Source organism: Drosophila tropicalis, unplaced genomic scaffold (genome assembly GCF_018151085.1).
Source record: "Drosophila tropicalis isolate 14030-0801.00 unplaced genomic scaffold, ASM1815108v1 contig_158, whole genome shotgun sequence".
NCBI classification, from domain to species: domain Eukaryota; kingdom Metazoa; phylum Arthropoda; class Insecta; order Diptera; family Drosophilidae; genus Drosophila; species Drosophila tropicalis.
In genome coordinates this window covers 12,067,560-12,084,787 of record NW_027172602.1, presented here as the reverse complement: position 1 = coordinate 12,084,787, position 17,228 = coordinate 12,067,560, and the positions used below count along the sequence as shown (strand labels likewise).

The 17,228-nt window shown below is 35.5% G+C and overlaps 1 protein-coding gene across 1 annotated transcript in view; it reads left to right on the top strand.

Annotated features, from left to right (window-relative positions):
- The first annotated feature begins 6,187 nt into the window (after positions 1 to 6,187).
- The window catches only part of sd (TEA domain transcription factor 1 homolog scalloped), a 53,423-nt gene continuing 42,382 nt past the window's right edge, over positions 6,188 to 17,228 (top strand). Inside the window, exon 1 of the mRNA XM_068303764.1 lies at positions 6,188 to 7,778. Coding sequence (XP_068159865.1) covers positions 7,745 to 7,778 — 34 coding nt within the window. The 5' untranslated portion in view covers positions 6,188 to 7,744. The remainder of the gene's footprint in view (positions 7,779 to 17,228) is intronic.

Sequence of the window (17,228 nt, the reverse complement as noted above, 5' to 3'; positions counted from 1 at the left end):
AAAAAAAAACAAACAAACAAGTACTAAACAAGAAATTAAATTTCTTGTACATTAAAAAAAGAATAAGCAAGAAAATTAGCAAACCAAAAAAAAAAAAAAAAAAACATGACAAGCAAATATAAAATCATAAAAAGGAAAGCAAAAGTAAATATAATTTTTTAGTTCTCTATCAGAATTCCAATTGAGAAGAAGAAGATGACCTCGGTCGTTTCTTTCTCGCCCTCCCCCTCTTTCTCTCTCTCTCTCTCACTCAGTTTCACTCTCCTTTTTTTTAATTTTTAAGCTATATTCCAAACGGAATGTGTATAAAAACTTAAAATAATTTCCCAAATCCTGCAAAACAAGAAGAAACTATGTTTAAAACATACAAAACAAAACAAAAAACAAGCAAACAAGTTTATAATAATAATTATAAAATAAAAAAAAAAACAAAAACATGAAAAGAAAACACAAATAGCTTATGGTATATAAAAAATAAATGTATGTAAGAAACGGAAGAATCAAATATGTATGTATGTATGTATAAAATACTTGAAAAAATATCCGTTTTATGGATTTGATTTTTGTTTATTATTATTATTTGTTTTTTTTTTTTCATTTGGCAATGAACAAGCTACAAATTCTAAAATATGTAAAACTATTTTTCATTTCCTTAATTTTTTTTTTTTGCTTTGTTTATGAGTAACATCTACCTTATTTTTGTTTAATTTTCTACAATTTTTTTTATTTTTTATTTTGACTTAAAACTAAAATACGCTAATTGTATGGAGTAACTGTTAGTTCAAAACAGAACAGATCAGAAGCCGTTAAAGTATTTATGTTCTTACAACGTGTGTGCTTTTTTTTTTTTATTATTATTATAATTTACCCAATTTTTCTTTTGTACAAAAAAAAAAAAAAAAAAATAAAAAATAAATAAAAATAAAAAAAAAACAAAAAAAAAAAACTGCAAAATTCAAGAAAACCAATTGAAGCAAATTAATTAAATGAGGCAAAAAATAAAACAAGAAAAACAAAAAACAAAATAAACTTAAGAAGAAATGTTACAAAATTTCCAAAAAAAAAAAAAAAAAAATCTTTGAATTTATTTATTTTTTAGGCGGGCTACTTTATCCTGGGGGGCACGTGAATTGGAATGATTACTATAAATGAAGAATTAAGAAAAAAGGAGCCTCCCCTCCGCCGTGGACAAAAGAAGAAGAGTTATATGACCAACTAATGGAAACTAAACTAATATGTTAGTGTAACTGAATAAAGACTTGTTTTAAAACTAATTCGTAAAATTCGTTTCTGACTTTTAACTGGCAAGTCGCAAAAGTAACGTATTATTTCAGTTCTTGTGCAACAGTGTTACCAAAACTCACGTTTCTTTGCCTATCGATATACAATTTCAGCTATCGATAATTTTGCCACTGAAGCTTTTAGAGATTTGAAATGTTGGAAAGCTGCCAACGGCCATAAAGCGATGTGTGTAATGTAGAAGTAATGTAGATTGTACATGTAGATAGCATCGGTTATAACTAGAACGGTTAAAAAGCTTTTATTTAAAAGTTAACTTGTCGGTTATCCGACTTATTGTTAGATGTATACTTTTCATTGAAAGAATCAGTTTTTGGGCATAGACTGTCATTTAGGCCAAGTTCGAAAGGCCTAAACGCATGAGTGGGTGAAGAACTGGGTAAGTGAGCTACTGAACATCTAATCATTCGAAGGAGTCGTTTGTTTTTATTTTTTTCCCAATGATTCAAAGAACTCATCTCATTTGAACAACTGAACAAGTGAAAAAGTGAACTAATTCATCCAAGAAGAAGCAGCTTAATTCAATATATGTAAATCAGTCTCTATAAATTGCCTTATACTTAGTTACTTTTGCTCCAATTCACTAGCAATTTTAACTCAACATTCTCAAATAGTTGGGGATTATTGATCCCTTGTGTGTTAGAACAGTGTGTTAGAAGTTAGAACATTCGGAAAGGCTAAAAATTAATGTAGGTTTATGTGACCCTAAGTCAAATTGTCAGATGGAGATTAGGTAAAGATCTTAGAACTTGGCCTTTGAGATTGAAATTCAATGTGTGGCTGGATGTTTCGCTTGGTTGGCCAACTACCAGCCACCTATGTATGCACATCTCTTCTTGTGGAGCTGGGCAGAGGGCAGAGAGCAAGCAACTTCTCCCATGTCGATTGCATGTTGGTAACAGGTTGGCGGCTTCTAGGCGAGAATGCCAACAGCAGCTGATGAAAGTATCTCTTGAATGTTAAATTCCTTACCTTTCGTTTTGGAATTTGTTTTTGTTTTTCTCCAGTTTTCAGCTCCTTCATTTTTCTTTCGTTTTTTTTTTTTTTTTTTTGCCCCCTGACTGAATGGAACGGAACCGAACCGAACCGAACCGAACCAAACGCAGCTTTTACTGTGGAATGCATTTACGTTTTTCCCCTTTTTCCTTCCTTCTCATCTTGTAGATATTTATTTTCCTTATTTTTTTGTTGTTTTGTTTTTTTGTATCTTTTGTAATTTTTTTTTTTTTTAATTTAATTTTTATTGTTGTTTTTCTTGTAATTGGCAATGAAAAATTCCAAGTAAGATGCAACAATGGAAAATCATCCACGAATGGAAAAACAAACAAACAATAGTTTCCTTCTCCTCGCCCTTTTCCCTCTACCCACCCGCCACCCTTGAATCATCCTTACTCACAACATATTTAACTCATTAATACCAAAGTTAAAGTTGCATAAGTACTTAAATTGCAAATACCTAAGTACAAATAAAATAAAAACACACACACCACATCCCGCCCCCTCTCACCATCACCATCACCATCAACTAAATAATAATATTAACAAATGTGCACGGCCAGTGCATTGCATTTTGCACATTTAATTGTGAAATATTTTTTCTGTTTTTTTTTTTTTTTTTTTTTTTTCGTGAGTTTTCGGTACTTAAAGACGAAATCTATTTCAAAAAACACATGCACAATGTTCCGTAACTTTGCAGCTTTGCAGCACTTTTCGATATCTTTAATTAACAAACAATTTGTTAAGCCCAAATTAGCCAAATATCTTAACCAGGCAGAGTTACAGAGTTGACAAAGTTTGCGCCTTTTTTTCCTTTCGACTGTATTTTGGTTAATTTTCAATCGATTCGTAAAAGTTCATATCTTAATTTGATATCAAGATAGCAAATTTTAGTGTGGAGTCGAATTTCCATTTCCCTCGAATGCTGGGTCAAGAATTTTTGGAAAAGCGTCTAAATTGGATTGAGGGGAATGAGATGAATTGAGATTTTATGGCTATAACTAGAAGATTATTTCCTGAAGTAAGTGTAAAACTATTGTTTTTTGAAATTTGACATTTTGTACCCTTTTAACTCGTATTCCCTCTTAGACCAAACAAGAAAAACTATCCAAGAAAATTGCGATTATCATTGAGTTGAGAGAGTTTGATTAAGGATATCCAACATATTGAAATTGTTATAGATAAAATGATCTATGTATATATCTGTTTCTTATCTTTGCCTTTGTGTCTTCGTTTATACATAGATAGACAGACTGTCGGCCCATGGACCCCGATCCTACATACCTCTATATACATATGTACATATGTATGTACATATATATGATATATCTATATGTATTTGTATTTGCAGATCTAATGATGTTTTGCCCCTTGCACGCGTCAAGTAGAAAACGTTGTTGTTTTTATTTAATTTTTTTTTTCCTGTAAATTTATTTTTAGTTCTCGCAGCTGAAATGATGAACCTTTTGAAAGTGTTAGCCGCCAAGACATTTGCCATTTGGTAGGCTAAAGCCATCGGCTATGGGCATCGATGTGGTCATGAATGAGGGGGAGGGGAGGCGGAGGAGCAAGAGGGCCTTAGCTAGGTCATCATGAAGATGATGATGATGATGATGGGGAAAGAAGGGAACGACTTTTGGCGTGCGCAGAACTCAATTTGACACAAACCAAAACCCCACCCGGCGACGACGTCCACCAACAACAGCAACAACTATATGATGTGGGGGTGTGGTGGGGGGGACGATGATGACGACGGAACGCAACAACCCCATGCGGTTGAGAGTTGATTTCACTCACTAAACTCAAATGGTGCGTCGATGAGATTTTTTGTTATTGTTATTTGAGTGAAAACTCTCAGCATGCCCCATGCTAGGTGGGCTGGTGGAGGGGGGGGGGGTGCTGTTGCCTCTTGAGTTGAGTGAAATGAAACAGCTGTTCAATTATATCCTTGGCAAGTTTGAATATCTGCTAGATCATGCTATACAATCAATCAATTGTCATACAATTCACATCAATTCAAATCATTTTATTCAGTGAACATATCAACAATAATAACCCAAAAATGGGAAGATAAAAAATGTTAAGAATGTTCACATCTATGAACAAGTTGTAAGTTGAAGCATCCCAGTTGGCATGGCAGATCATTTTAGGGCTTCTTTTCAACAAAACACTGTCAATAGTGACTTTATATGAGGATGATGAACATTTGATGTACAAATGCAGTTTCATCAACTTATTAGTAGTTATTCATAACCAATTTTAATGATCAAATGGCCGATGTACATATCTGTATCTACATGCATACATAGAGATACTTTCATTATGATAAAATTGCATTTGCTCTCTCGCACGTTAAATTGTCGACCGCATAAACTTGTCATTCACACAAATCGCACTCAATTCTCTACGTTTCTGTCCATCTCTCTCGCGCGGCGGCGCTTTTTCTCCGCCTCTGTCTCTCTCTCTCTCTGTCTCTTATACTCCACTCAACTCGGCACACGTGTTTTGAGCAAAATTCCAGTCAAAACAGCGGAAGCTGTCTGATTCATGCGCTTTAACAGCTGCATTCAGAGGCAACTCCAAAGGGGTTAATAGAAAATGTTTTTGAAAATTGAAAAATCAACTTTGGTAGTTTTTCCTGACCACAAGAAAGCTCGGGAACCAATTTCCAACTACAATATTCCATCACATGTAAGATTTAGTGATTTTTTTTCTTGGGGCAGATTATAAATAAAGAAATGTATCTGCAGCGGCAGCAGCAACAGTCCGTGGGGTCCCCCTTGAATAAAGTTTCTAACATTGCCCATGTCTGTTAACAGTGTCTCTCTCTCTCTCTCTCTCTCTGTCGCACTCTCGTATCTTTGTGTATCTTACTCTAGCACTCGCTCTCTTTTGGGGGGGCTCTGTCTATCTTGCTCTCATGCTCTCATAGCAGAACGTACGCTTGTGTGTGTGTGTGTGTGTGTGTGGTGCACTCATTCTTAAGTTACGTATGCGCTTTGCTTCTCTCACGCTCTGTCATGCTAACTCCGCTCGCGCTCTCTCTCTCTCTCTCTCTCTCTCGGTCTTTCTCTCTCTGTCTCTCTTATACGATTCGGGTACATTTCGGCTTGTTGTTGGGTTCTCAATGAGCGCTTTTCCTTCACTTTTTATACCCTTGCAAAAAGGGTATATTAATTTTGGTCAGAAGTGTGTGCAACGCATAGAACGAAGCATTTCCGACCATACAAAGTATATATATTCTTGATCAGCACGACGAGACGAGTTCAAATAGCCATGTCCGTCCGTCCGTCCGTCTGGATCAACGCAAACTCCTCCTAGACCGTAAGAGCTACAGAGCTGAGGCTTGTATATACTGCAGGGGTTGTATATCTCGGATTCAGCCGGATCGGACCACTATATCATATAGCTCCCATACAAATCCCAAAGTCACGAACAGTGACTTTTCTCAATAACTTCGTTATTTTTTGTGTTATTATCGTGAAACTTAATATTATAGAGTTTATTACGCCTATAAACTACTGTGCCAAATTTGATCAAGATCGGATGACTATATCATATAGCTCCCATAGGAACGATCGGTGGAAAACAGTGACTTTGATCAATATCTTCGTTGTTTCCTATGATTGTAGGCCATTCTTTCTCAAACATAAGCTTTTTATTCCAAATTGATGGCTAATAGGTAAGAAATCAGTTACCAAAAAAGTTGCAAGGGTATACAAACTTTGACGCTGTCGAAGTTAGCCCCGGCCCGCTGGTTTTTTTGTATTTGCTGCTGCTGCTGCCGCTGGTGCTGCTTCTTCTTCTTCTTGTTCGTTTTGCTGCTTTTAATTTTTGCCTGAAATACATTTTGAGCTAATTTTCGTATTGGTAGTTTTGTTTATACCGTCGCTTGTGTTGGCGTCATTTCGTATGCGAAAGCTAACTCAGCACGTACAACGTACAGCGAAGAAGAAGAAGAAGAAGAGAAGAATCAGAGGCAAAAGTGGATAGCAAATCGAAAAGAATTTACAGAATTTAATAAAGATATTTAACACACGAAAAATTATAACAAAACAACAAAGTAAATACATAAAAAAAAAAAAAAAAAAAAAATATTAAAAAATAGAAGGAAAACAAAACAGCAAAAATAAATAAAAATACACCGGATAAAAATTAATTACAAAAAAGGGCAAATAAATAAATCAAAATAAACTAAACTAAAATTGTGCTAACAAAAATTGTCTTAAATCGAAGAAAATGTCTATATCTTTGGATGACAAATTGCATTTGGCTTTAAGCGCGTGCCCGCCCGAGTGTTAGTGTGTGTGTGTGTGTGCGTGTGTGTGTGGGTGGTGAATGGTGAATGATGGATGGCAGCGGAGAGGAAGAAGGAGGCATAGAGTAAAAAGAAACAGCAGCAACAACATCAACAGCAACAACAAAATAAATAATAAAGAAAGAAAATGGGGTCTAATATTTAGTTAAACACTTTGTGTTTTGTTTTTGTTTTTTTTTTTTTTCATCCCCGCGCACCCCCAACTTACTAGCGACGGCAAATGTGGCGCCAAATGCAATAACAACAACAACAACAACAACAAAAAGAAGTGAATTCAACGATAAACCAAAACAAACTAAACAACAACAACAACGACAACAAGAGAGAAATATAAATTAATATATCTCGAAATTGTAAGCCGGTTGCCAGATTGTTTTTTTTTTTTTTTTTTTGTTCCGTTACAAACTGTTGCTTCAATTTGTAAAATCTTCAACAAAAATCAAAGCAGAATCAAAGCCATCCAACAAATGTCCTTCTAACAACTAAGTAAGACAGAGAGCCAGACAGAGAGAGTGGGAGAGAGAGACAGAGGGGTAATACACCTGTGTAGATTAACCTCACCAGAAAAAAAACAAAATTTACAATGTTGTTTATACTTGTAAATTTGCATAATACTAAAGTCAAATAAACCTAAAAAACAAAAAAACTAAAACGCCCACACAGAAAAGCGCGCAAAAAAAATAAAAAAAAAAAACGCCATAAAGTTCATGTAAAAGAAGGTTAATTAAAGAAGAAGAAAAAAACAACAACGACGCGACGGTTTAAAGTCAGTGCCAAAATTACAATTGTTGTTAACGGTTGTGCGAGTGCTTAACAATTTTTTGTTTTTTTTTTTTTTTGTCTCTCGGTGTGTAAAGCCAAAAAAAAGAAGGCAAAAAGGCTAAAAAAGAGCCAAGGAGCAAAAAGTTAATGCCACATAACACACCTTTGTGTGTGTATGTGTGTGTGTGTGATGTTTAGTGTAAAAAAATATCTAAAACCAAATAATTAGAAGAAAAGGAAGATCCTTGAGATCGTATATATATATATATATATATGTCCTCAAGCCACTAAGTGCAAATCTCTTCCCAAATCTCCTAATCAACATCCCCACCCGCAACTACAACAACAACAACAACAGCAACAACAACAATGGATTGTGATTACTCCAAATTTCTATACAAAAGTAAGTACAAACAGTTTTTCTTTCGCCGTCGGCAAATTAACATGACATATATATATGTATATGTATCATCAAATAGTCATAACACTTGCTTTTGTTAATGGATGATTCATAGACATTTGGCTTGGCAAAAAAAAAAAACACTGAAACATGGCATATCGCATAACATCGCCACAGATATTGGGTGCAGGTTGCGATCGAAAGGGGGGGGATTGCGGCTTGGGGCGGGTCTATATAATCTGTTGCTACTGCTGCTTCACGGCAAATTGTTATCAGCGAGCACACTGTGTGACCACACCAAGCCACTCCAACTTGATTCAATTCTGGACAACTCCGCCAGACGACGTGCGAATGAAGTATATGCAAAAACATATATATATACATACATATATGTATAGCCATATAGTGCACCATCTGTGTGCATCCATTCATAATGCAAGACTCTTACTCATCCATTGTAAGCTCTGGGCTCAGTCAGAGTCATTGGGTTTTATCTTTTGTTTTATATCAATGAAAATTGAAGTCAATGGTTCTCAATTTCAATTCAAGATCAAAAAGGAATAAAAAGAATGTTATTACCAAATCCTCTCTTAACTTCTTACCAATTAAGGCTCTTATACATAGATCGTAGATCATATCAATAAATTTATCTTAGAATATCATAGAATCAATATCAAGCTAAATTCCATTCAAGTTATATACTAAAATCATAGAAGAGTATGCAATTAGCTTTTCAGCTAATATAAAACTATGCTTAGCTTATTAAATTAACTTTGTAGTAACTTTTTGACTGCTTTTTGGATCCCCGTTTAGCTACTTTTTAGCTAATTTCACTTTGTTTATAGCCATTTATCTGATTAGATTCCTTTTTAACTACTTTTTGGTTAATTTTAAGTATGTAATCTGAAATTAAATTGCATAGAAATTGCAATTTTCCCAAAGAAAAACCCAATTTTATATAGAAATACATCATTTTAAAGCTAAAGAAACTTAATTAAGAATTATTGTTGCATAGTAATTGTAGTAATTAGTTTGTATTTACTGAACTTTAAAGGTATTTGCATTACATCTTGTAATTCTTAAGAATTTTCGAAATATCTATCAAAATTACAACAAATAATGTATGCAAATATCCTAAACTAAACAATTTAGATTCCAATCATTTGAAAATATTGTAAGAAATTCAAAATCCATCTAGCTGATAAATGATATTGAATGAAATCAGCATAAATCCAGTCTAATCAAGTCAATTTGAATTCAATGCTTGACGAATATCAATTTCCAGACAATACATATGTACATATGTATATGTATGTATGTGTGATAGGAACGTATGTATATGTATGTATGTTTATGTATATATGATATATGAGATCTATTCTTGGGCCTTCTTTTTGGATCGAGACGTTGACCGTCTGGAAAGTGTGCTTAAATTTTATAACTTCGATCGCATAATTGTCAATGGGCAGAGATCTACAATTACAATTTCTAAGAGGCTAAAATTCAAAATGACTGAAAGAGAATAGTTGAATTGTGACTGAAGGAGGTGGAGGTGGCTGGTTATATGGGAATTGTGATCGTTTAATCGAATGGGAAACTTTGCAATACAAATAAATAGATATAATGTAAGGTGTGGTGTGTGTGTGTATTTGTGTGTGTGTGGTTGGTCAGGTGAGGGTGGTGGAAGGCGGGGAGGGGTAGTGGCAAAATATCTGGGGAAACCCCGCAAGTACGAGAGTGTAAGGCAGTCAAGCGAATTATTGCAGTTGCCAAGATATTGCAGAATCGTTGTCAAAGAACATACACACACACACACACACGCGAACCCACTCAAGGCACACACACACACACTCACACATACTTGGCTTTAGGGTCTTAAGTTACTATATATTGTCCATTGAAGACATTTCATTGGACTTGGCCTGTTAACCCAAAACAAATATCAACTAAACTTGAGGATCATACAAAAGTTTTTCATTCTCTAAAATATCTAAGGATAAGCAAAGTTGAAGTTAATAAGCATTTGATTTGAGGTTTATGGTCGAACAATTTGTATTTAAATCGAATTGGACTCTTTGGAAAGATCTCTTTTGTCAGATAACATTTAGAACCAAATAATGATATTGATCTCATATAGAAGAATCTTCTAACAAAGATCTTCCTCAAGGTTGGCCCAAACTTGCCTTAGCTGTGCCAATTAAACAGTAACAAAGAGTATAACAAAAATGTTAAAGTTTTTGTAAAGTTTTTTATAATAAATTTTTGAACCAAATAGTCAATAGACACATACTTCGGCGTAAGAGTAGAATTACTTGGCCCCAAAAAACGTGTTAACATCTTTGAGTGGCTATAATATATATGTACACATACAGATAGTTAGATACTAAAAGTGCAGTTACTGGCCACGAGTAAGGAGGCTAAGAAGAGAAAAAAAGGGCGAAGAGGGTCACATGGTGTGTGTGGTGGGGAGGTAAACCTAATTAGACTCTCGAGTAATGTGCAACACACAGAAAAGACGACAACGAAGACGTAGAAAGCAAAGGGATTGGGGGGGGACTGATTGGAGACGTCAAAAAAAAACCCACCGTCTGGTCCCTGGTGGGGATTGGTTCGGTTTGGAAATTTGATGACGGCGTAAACAAATGCATTGGCAATTTATTTTCCAGGCAACATCATAAAATTTCAAATCGATTAACGGTGCCGAGTCAAGTGTTCTTGTTTCACCCTCTTCTTCTTCTCTTGTATATTCCATTACCACCCACCACATCTATTCGCCCACTAGCTTACCCCTGCCACCCACCACTAACATATACAATCACACCCACACATTTATTCTGTGTGTGTGAGTGTGTGTGTTTGCGCCTATCCCCGTCTAGCGAAATTAATTACATGCAACCGAAAACCTTATGAATTACAAAAACTGACAAATCAACATAGGGACATTGGTTCAGGTTACACTTTATAGATAAATAAACAAACAGATTAGAAGAAAAACTTTAATAATAAACACACACACATATGTACATATATAGTATGCAGTTCTGGTTCTATATAATTCGATTCCCATGTATCTCATATCAGAATAAAAGAAAATGCACAAGAACTGAGAGAATCTCGATCTCATCCCAATGACAAGAAAAGCATTTCCAATAATAGTCAATTCAATAGCATTGCAACTTGATATTGAATGCTAAATATATGTAACTAGGAAGATTCAGTTTTCTATTTGGCTCTGAAAAAAAGCGGCTTAATTTCATTAGCTCCCAAGAAAATGATTTCTATAAAAGGCAAAGCTTATTTTTGTTTCTCCGAAGTCCTTAAGTAATTAAAAAGAACAAATATAAATTCTAACTAATTGTCTATTCGAAAACTCAGGTGCAGATTCATGTTTCTAATGTTATCAATATCGGCCAACTTTTGAAGCTCATGAAAATCCTTTCGTTATCAACTTTCACCTACTACAATGAACTAATGAAAAAGTGATAAAATTCTTATCATTAAGAGTTCAAACGTTTTTGAATGAGTATTGAATAACACTGTAGATATTCTTGAAGTTTTTGAATGATTTTTGAATACTTCTTAACGAATACTTCAAGTGACTATAGCTCTTTCTTGGGTCATGAGACTGAACAATCATTTATATTCATTTAATTTCATTGTTTACTTTACTTTCATTGAAATCATACTCTTATTTATTCGAATGTATTCATTCTTATGTCAGCTTTGTTGCTTTTTTAAGGTCTATTCAAATAATTTGTAAGGCGATTTGAATTCCTTACTTGTTCTATATAGTTTGTCCTTTATGAAAAGTCGATTCAAAGTGCTTTTGGTCATACGAAAGAAAACTCTTTCTGAGGTTTCAGCCTCTTTCTCCTCAACATTCATCTTTACTCTCTGGTTGTTTATTTTCATAATTCAATGAATAATTTAACTAAGTGTGAACGATCAGATAAGGAATACAATCTACAAGATGTGACCCAAAAGTAGGCAATAGAAAATTTGGCACATTCGGAAAGTTTTAATTGCAAACAAACAAAAAGGGGAATGTAGGCTGAGGGCGGGAGGGCGTTCTGTTAGGGGCTAGCTTTGATCATAAAGTTAAATGTTAAATGTTGTGTGAAATAATCAACTAAGAAAATTAAATAAAATACAAAGAGAGATATAAGAAAATATTTGCCGGCCGCCGGAAGACATCTAAAGCCGACATATATGTACACACACAGCATGTGTGTGTGTGTGTGTGTGAGTGTGAGTGTGTGAAGGAGTAGAAGGTAGGGGACAGATGAAGTAGTAGCCATTGGAGTGCAGTGCAATGCATGTATATATGTTTATAGTGCTCTGTTGTGGTGTGGCATGGGTTACTATAATGCTGAATATAAGGGAAGATGGAGCGGTTGACGCTTGTCGGACGACGACGACAACGACGACGACGACGACGACAACGGCGGCTCTGGGACTATGGCGGCAAAAATAGCCAAAGCCAACATGGCGGATGTTGCATGGAATTTATTTTTACTTTAAAGTCAAGAATTTCTCAAATTCCTGAACGTTGAAAAATGTTGAAAACGACAGAAAACAAAAAGTACGAATGTGTGTGTGTGTCTATATATATATACATATATAATGCATGTGTTTTGTGTGTGTGTGTGTGTGTGTGTGTGGAGCTGGAAAGGGAGCCAACTTAAATGACAGAAACAGCTGATAATGGTAGCCAAGAATAATGGAAGATAGAGTGTAACTCAAAAGGGAGAGAGAGAATCGAGGAGAGGGAGTACACAGAAAATACCTTGGTCTAACCTCTAGATAGCAGATCAATTTCGTCTCACAATCCTTCACCACGTCGATTGCGGCAACTAAAACCCGCTCCAACTGTGCATTCAGGCATAAAAAATTGATCTCGAACAATTGTTAACCATCATCTACACACACACACACACCAACAACAATTGACACATTTATGTCAAGTCATTTTTGCATGGGCTTAAAACAAGACAAGGTAAGTAAGGGGTCAGTGTAGGATTCACTTTAAGGTCAAATGTACCACACGTCATCACCTAGTGGACACATTGAGTATGGCAATTTGGACATCTAGTTCATCCAGCTGTTGTCCTTCTCGTCGTTAAATGCATTTTCGATGCCATTTGCATACCCTGAGAACTAAACCATCGATTGGCAAGAGTTTAATACATTCATTATTTAGTATTAAACCAATTTGGAGTCAATTTTGAACAATGAAAAATTTAGAATAGTATTCAACCTAGAAGTAAAATTCATCATATATGGTTTCATTTTGCTTATAGAGTTATCTAGACGCTAATCAAATGATTAAACAATGTTGATTACTTACATATATAAATCATTTAGCTAAATACAATTGATTTAGAAGAGGTTTTAAGGCATTTTAAATATTCCATTCAATATATATGCATAATCTAAAAATGATCGATAAATACTACCCTCTAATCATATCAGTTTACACATCATAAATTTATGTATTTAATTATTTACAATGTCAGCTTAGTGCTAATAACAAAACGAAGTAACTTAGTAAGAGTAATCTACTTTATTTATTAAACTTATGTTAATAGATTAAAAACAAATCGCTTACGATTAGATTGTGAAAGTTTGGCGCTTATTCAAACAGTTAACAGAATAGTCGAAAAGCAACCACTTTCGACCTCTGGTTATTTGTGGTTTAGTTTTGAAAAGTAATTAGAGATTAATTTACTATTCAATCTGCTTAAATTTTCTAACATTTGTCTTAGATTTCCATACACCAGCATCCATTTTTCTATTACTATGTGGTTTATAATGTTTTGTCGTTTCGTTTTCAGATAGTTCGAATCAGTTATCGAAAATTTCAATTCAAAAAATTAGTTTAAGTTACTTTTTACGGTCACTTTTTCTTAAAATTCTGATAGTTTTTCAAACTTTTAGGCCAAATTCTGAATCTATTAAGGATGTTTCATTCTCACACGATTCGATTCACATTTCTATCGATATTATGTTATCGTTTCAGTTAGTTATAAGCTCTCTATATAGTTATATATAGAATCATTTAACTGACCCATATAATATATATATATTAACTTTAGTAGTACAGTTGTGCTTGCACATGTTTCCTTATATTTATCTCATTCTCTATCTCTCTCTCTCTGTCTCTGTCTCTCTATCTCTATATCTTCCTCTATCTCTTGGTTGTTCTTTTTTATGGTTTGTTGCTGTTGTTGTCTCTGTGTCTGTCTGTTTGTGAAGATGCTTGACTGCTGTTACTTGTTTTTATCTTACTTGTTACAAAATCAATTTTCCACAAATTAATGAGAGTCGCATTTTTTTCCCTGCTGCTCTTTTCTTTTGCGAATCAGCAACCCCAAACTCCTCTAACTTTCCGACGATGCGACGACCCATCCACATGGCCCCATCCCCTGTTGTTCTGGTTGGTCTATGGAACTGTTTGTACCCTGTAGAGAAGACCAGAAACGAATCTATTCATTGTCATCTTTATGGTAGTGTCTACTCTTTCGAGGGTATCCTCCATGTTTATGTCTTGGCATTTCTTTTTTGGGGGGATTTTTCAAAAAGGATTCTTCCCATACAGAGGTCTTTCTGTATTTCTGTTTGGTTCGCTTCGGTTTTGTTTCGTATTCGTTCGCTCAGTCGCTTGGGTCTCTTTCTTTTTCTCAGTTAAGTTTCTTTCTTATTTTTTTTTTTTTTTTTGTTTTCTGCACAAGATAAAAATATTTTTTAATGTTTTCTTGAGCACAGAAAATAATTTAAGGAATGTCACGTTGTAGCAGCCAGCGTTCTTTGAGAAGACGAAGACCACGACGACGACGGCGACGACGTCGACGACGGTTCGCTCGATGTTCTCGTGAGCATAGCTCCTTGTATGCATTGCGCATTTTATTTTGGTTCTCCTGGGCTCCGGCTCCATCTCCATCTCCAACTCCAACCGTCCAACCGTCGAACCATCCCAGCCATTGCCATTGCCACTGCCATCTCTCTCTACGCTGGTATGGGATAAAGAATTTCTTATATAGCAACAACTGCTGCATAGCATTCATACATCCGTCTGTCTGCCTACCATCTGACTCCATCTACCCATCCGCATCTTGCTCTTGCTCTCGGTCTCTCTCTCTATGCATATCCATAAGATTGTTGCAACTGTTTCGCCTGGGAACACGGCAAAATAAGGCGGCAAAGAGCGGAAACAAAATGCCCAGAGTAGTGGGCAAAAGGGGAGGGTAGCGACGATAAACGTTGCTGTTTTTTGTTTTTTTTTATTTCTGTTTTGGTTTCGTTTGAAAAAATTTTTTACTTAACCCCTTATCGCACTCTCTTGCCGGCTATCCCGCCGAAAAACAAAAAACCTAAAAGCCGCCGCTGCCGCCAAACGGTGTTGGGGCTGACCGCCGCCGCGTCTTAAATTTAAAGCTTTTTGTCTGTTTATAGAAATACTTTCGAATATGCCGACGCACTAACCAACACCAACACCATCAGCAACAGCAGCAACAACAACAACAACATCAGCAAAAGGAGTCCAACAACCAGCAAAAACCATATTATAGAAACAATGTCAATACGTCGAGGTTCTTTTTGTTTTGGTTTTTTAATGAGGCAAAGATGTGACTTCTTGGCGTCGGCAAATTGGTCAAAGGTCAAAGGAGGTTCCCATTCAGAGGAGAGAAGGAAATTCTCTAATCTGCAATCTGTGTCCATCATTTGTTAATCACATTATCGATCGATCAAAAGGGGGTTCATTAATTAATTAAATGTTTCGACTATAACAAATCTAACCTTTAAGGTATCTAGAAATGAAATAAAAGAAGGCAAAGAGTGGGTAAAGAGGAAAGAGAAGGGGTGAGAAAGAATGATTTACCTGTTGCTTTAGCCCAGCTTAGCGAATGTCCCTCTCCTTATAGAGATTTTAAGGATCGTTGCAATTCGAAGCTTAATGTAACAAAAAGAGACAGTAAAAACAGAAAAAAACGAAATGGAAAATATCATACAATGGTTCTCTTTGAGCTCTTCTTCTTCATTTCCACATACTATTCTCATATACGTTTTTCGGACATAGTTCTATATAGACTCTGAAGTACAATCACAAAACAGGGTCGTGGGTTTGACTTTTAAAGAATGTACAATGGAAACCCATACCGATTGGTACGGTGGCCAAAATGTCCTTTTGACCGTAGGCATTCTCAAGTTAATCAATAAAGCAAAATATTCCTTATAATATTTGATTGATATTCGAAGATTTTGCAGGTTTCTCCAAAGGATGTTAACTTAAAACCACGTTCTATAAGGCTTTGAAAGCTATAGCAGATATATTTTGACCTGATCTTGCAAAGAGCTTTCAATATATTTGACTGAACAAGAGAAACTTCTACGAATTGATATCAAAAAAGACAAATAAAGTAATCTATTAATTGATTGTCAAATGGAAAATTTGATGGCGTTCATTTTCCCTTGTGAAATCAAAAGACTTGGACTAGCCTAAGCCTATTAACTAGCTTCGGTTTTAACGCCTTGATTAGTTTCTGATATTAGCCCCATCGTAAAGTGGTTAGCCAAAAAAAAAAAAAGAATCATCTTGACTTGGGCGAGCTCTTCTTTATGACGATGAAGCCGTGTTTCTTGCCCCTTCTCATTGAGTGCATGGCATTGAGGGTTCTTAAGAAATAATTGTGGCATGTGTGTGTGTGTGTGTGCAACTTTTCATTGTTGTAGCACAATTTTCGCATTTTCATTTTCATTTCCATTTGGATTTGTTATTGTTGTTGGTTTTTGTTCGTACTTGCACTCGTATTTCGTCAACCGAAATGAAATGAAGTCTACCCCCTTCCCACTCACCGCTCACCCCTCCTGCCGCCACCGCCCATACAAATAGCCAACATTTGCAGCGCGTTGCAATTGCAACTGCAACATCAAAAAAAACTGCAAAAGCTTGCGCTTGCTCGTTGTTTGTTGCGCAATTTGCGCAACCGTAACAGATGTTGCTTGGTTTTTCTTTAGTTTAGGTTTTCATTTTGTTGTTGTTGTTATTGTTGTTATTGCTCTTTATACAACAACAATCATTTGTTGCATTTAACCATTTTGGTTTTTTTTTTTCCAATATTTATGTCTTTATGAAAAGTGTTTCAAAATTTTTAGTTTTGCCTTCGTTTTGGTTATGATTTTCGTATGTTTCTTGTTTTTTGTTTTATGTAGGAGGTGTTGCAAGCAACAAGCGGCAGAGGCAGCAGCATAATGCAACACACCAACAAAGACACAAAGATAGAGTTAGACTAGGCCAAGGGGTGTGCAGCAGAGAAAGGGGAAAGAGCAAAATGCATGGGCATGATTAGTCAGCGATGAGCACCCACTCAAGACCGCTTACACGTGGTAAATGAGGAGGGAAGAGAATGCAGAAGGGGGGCTACATATGTAGCAACATGTGTTTTGCCCCCCTCC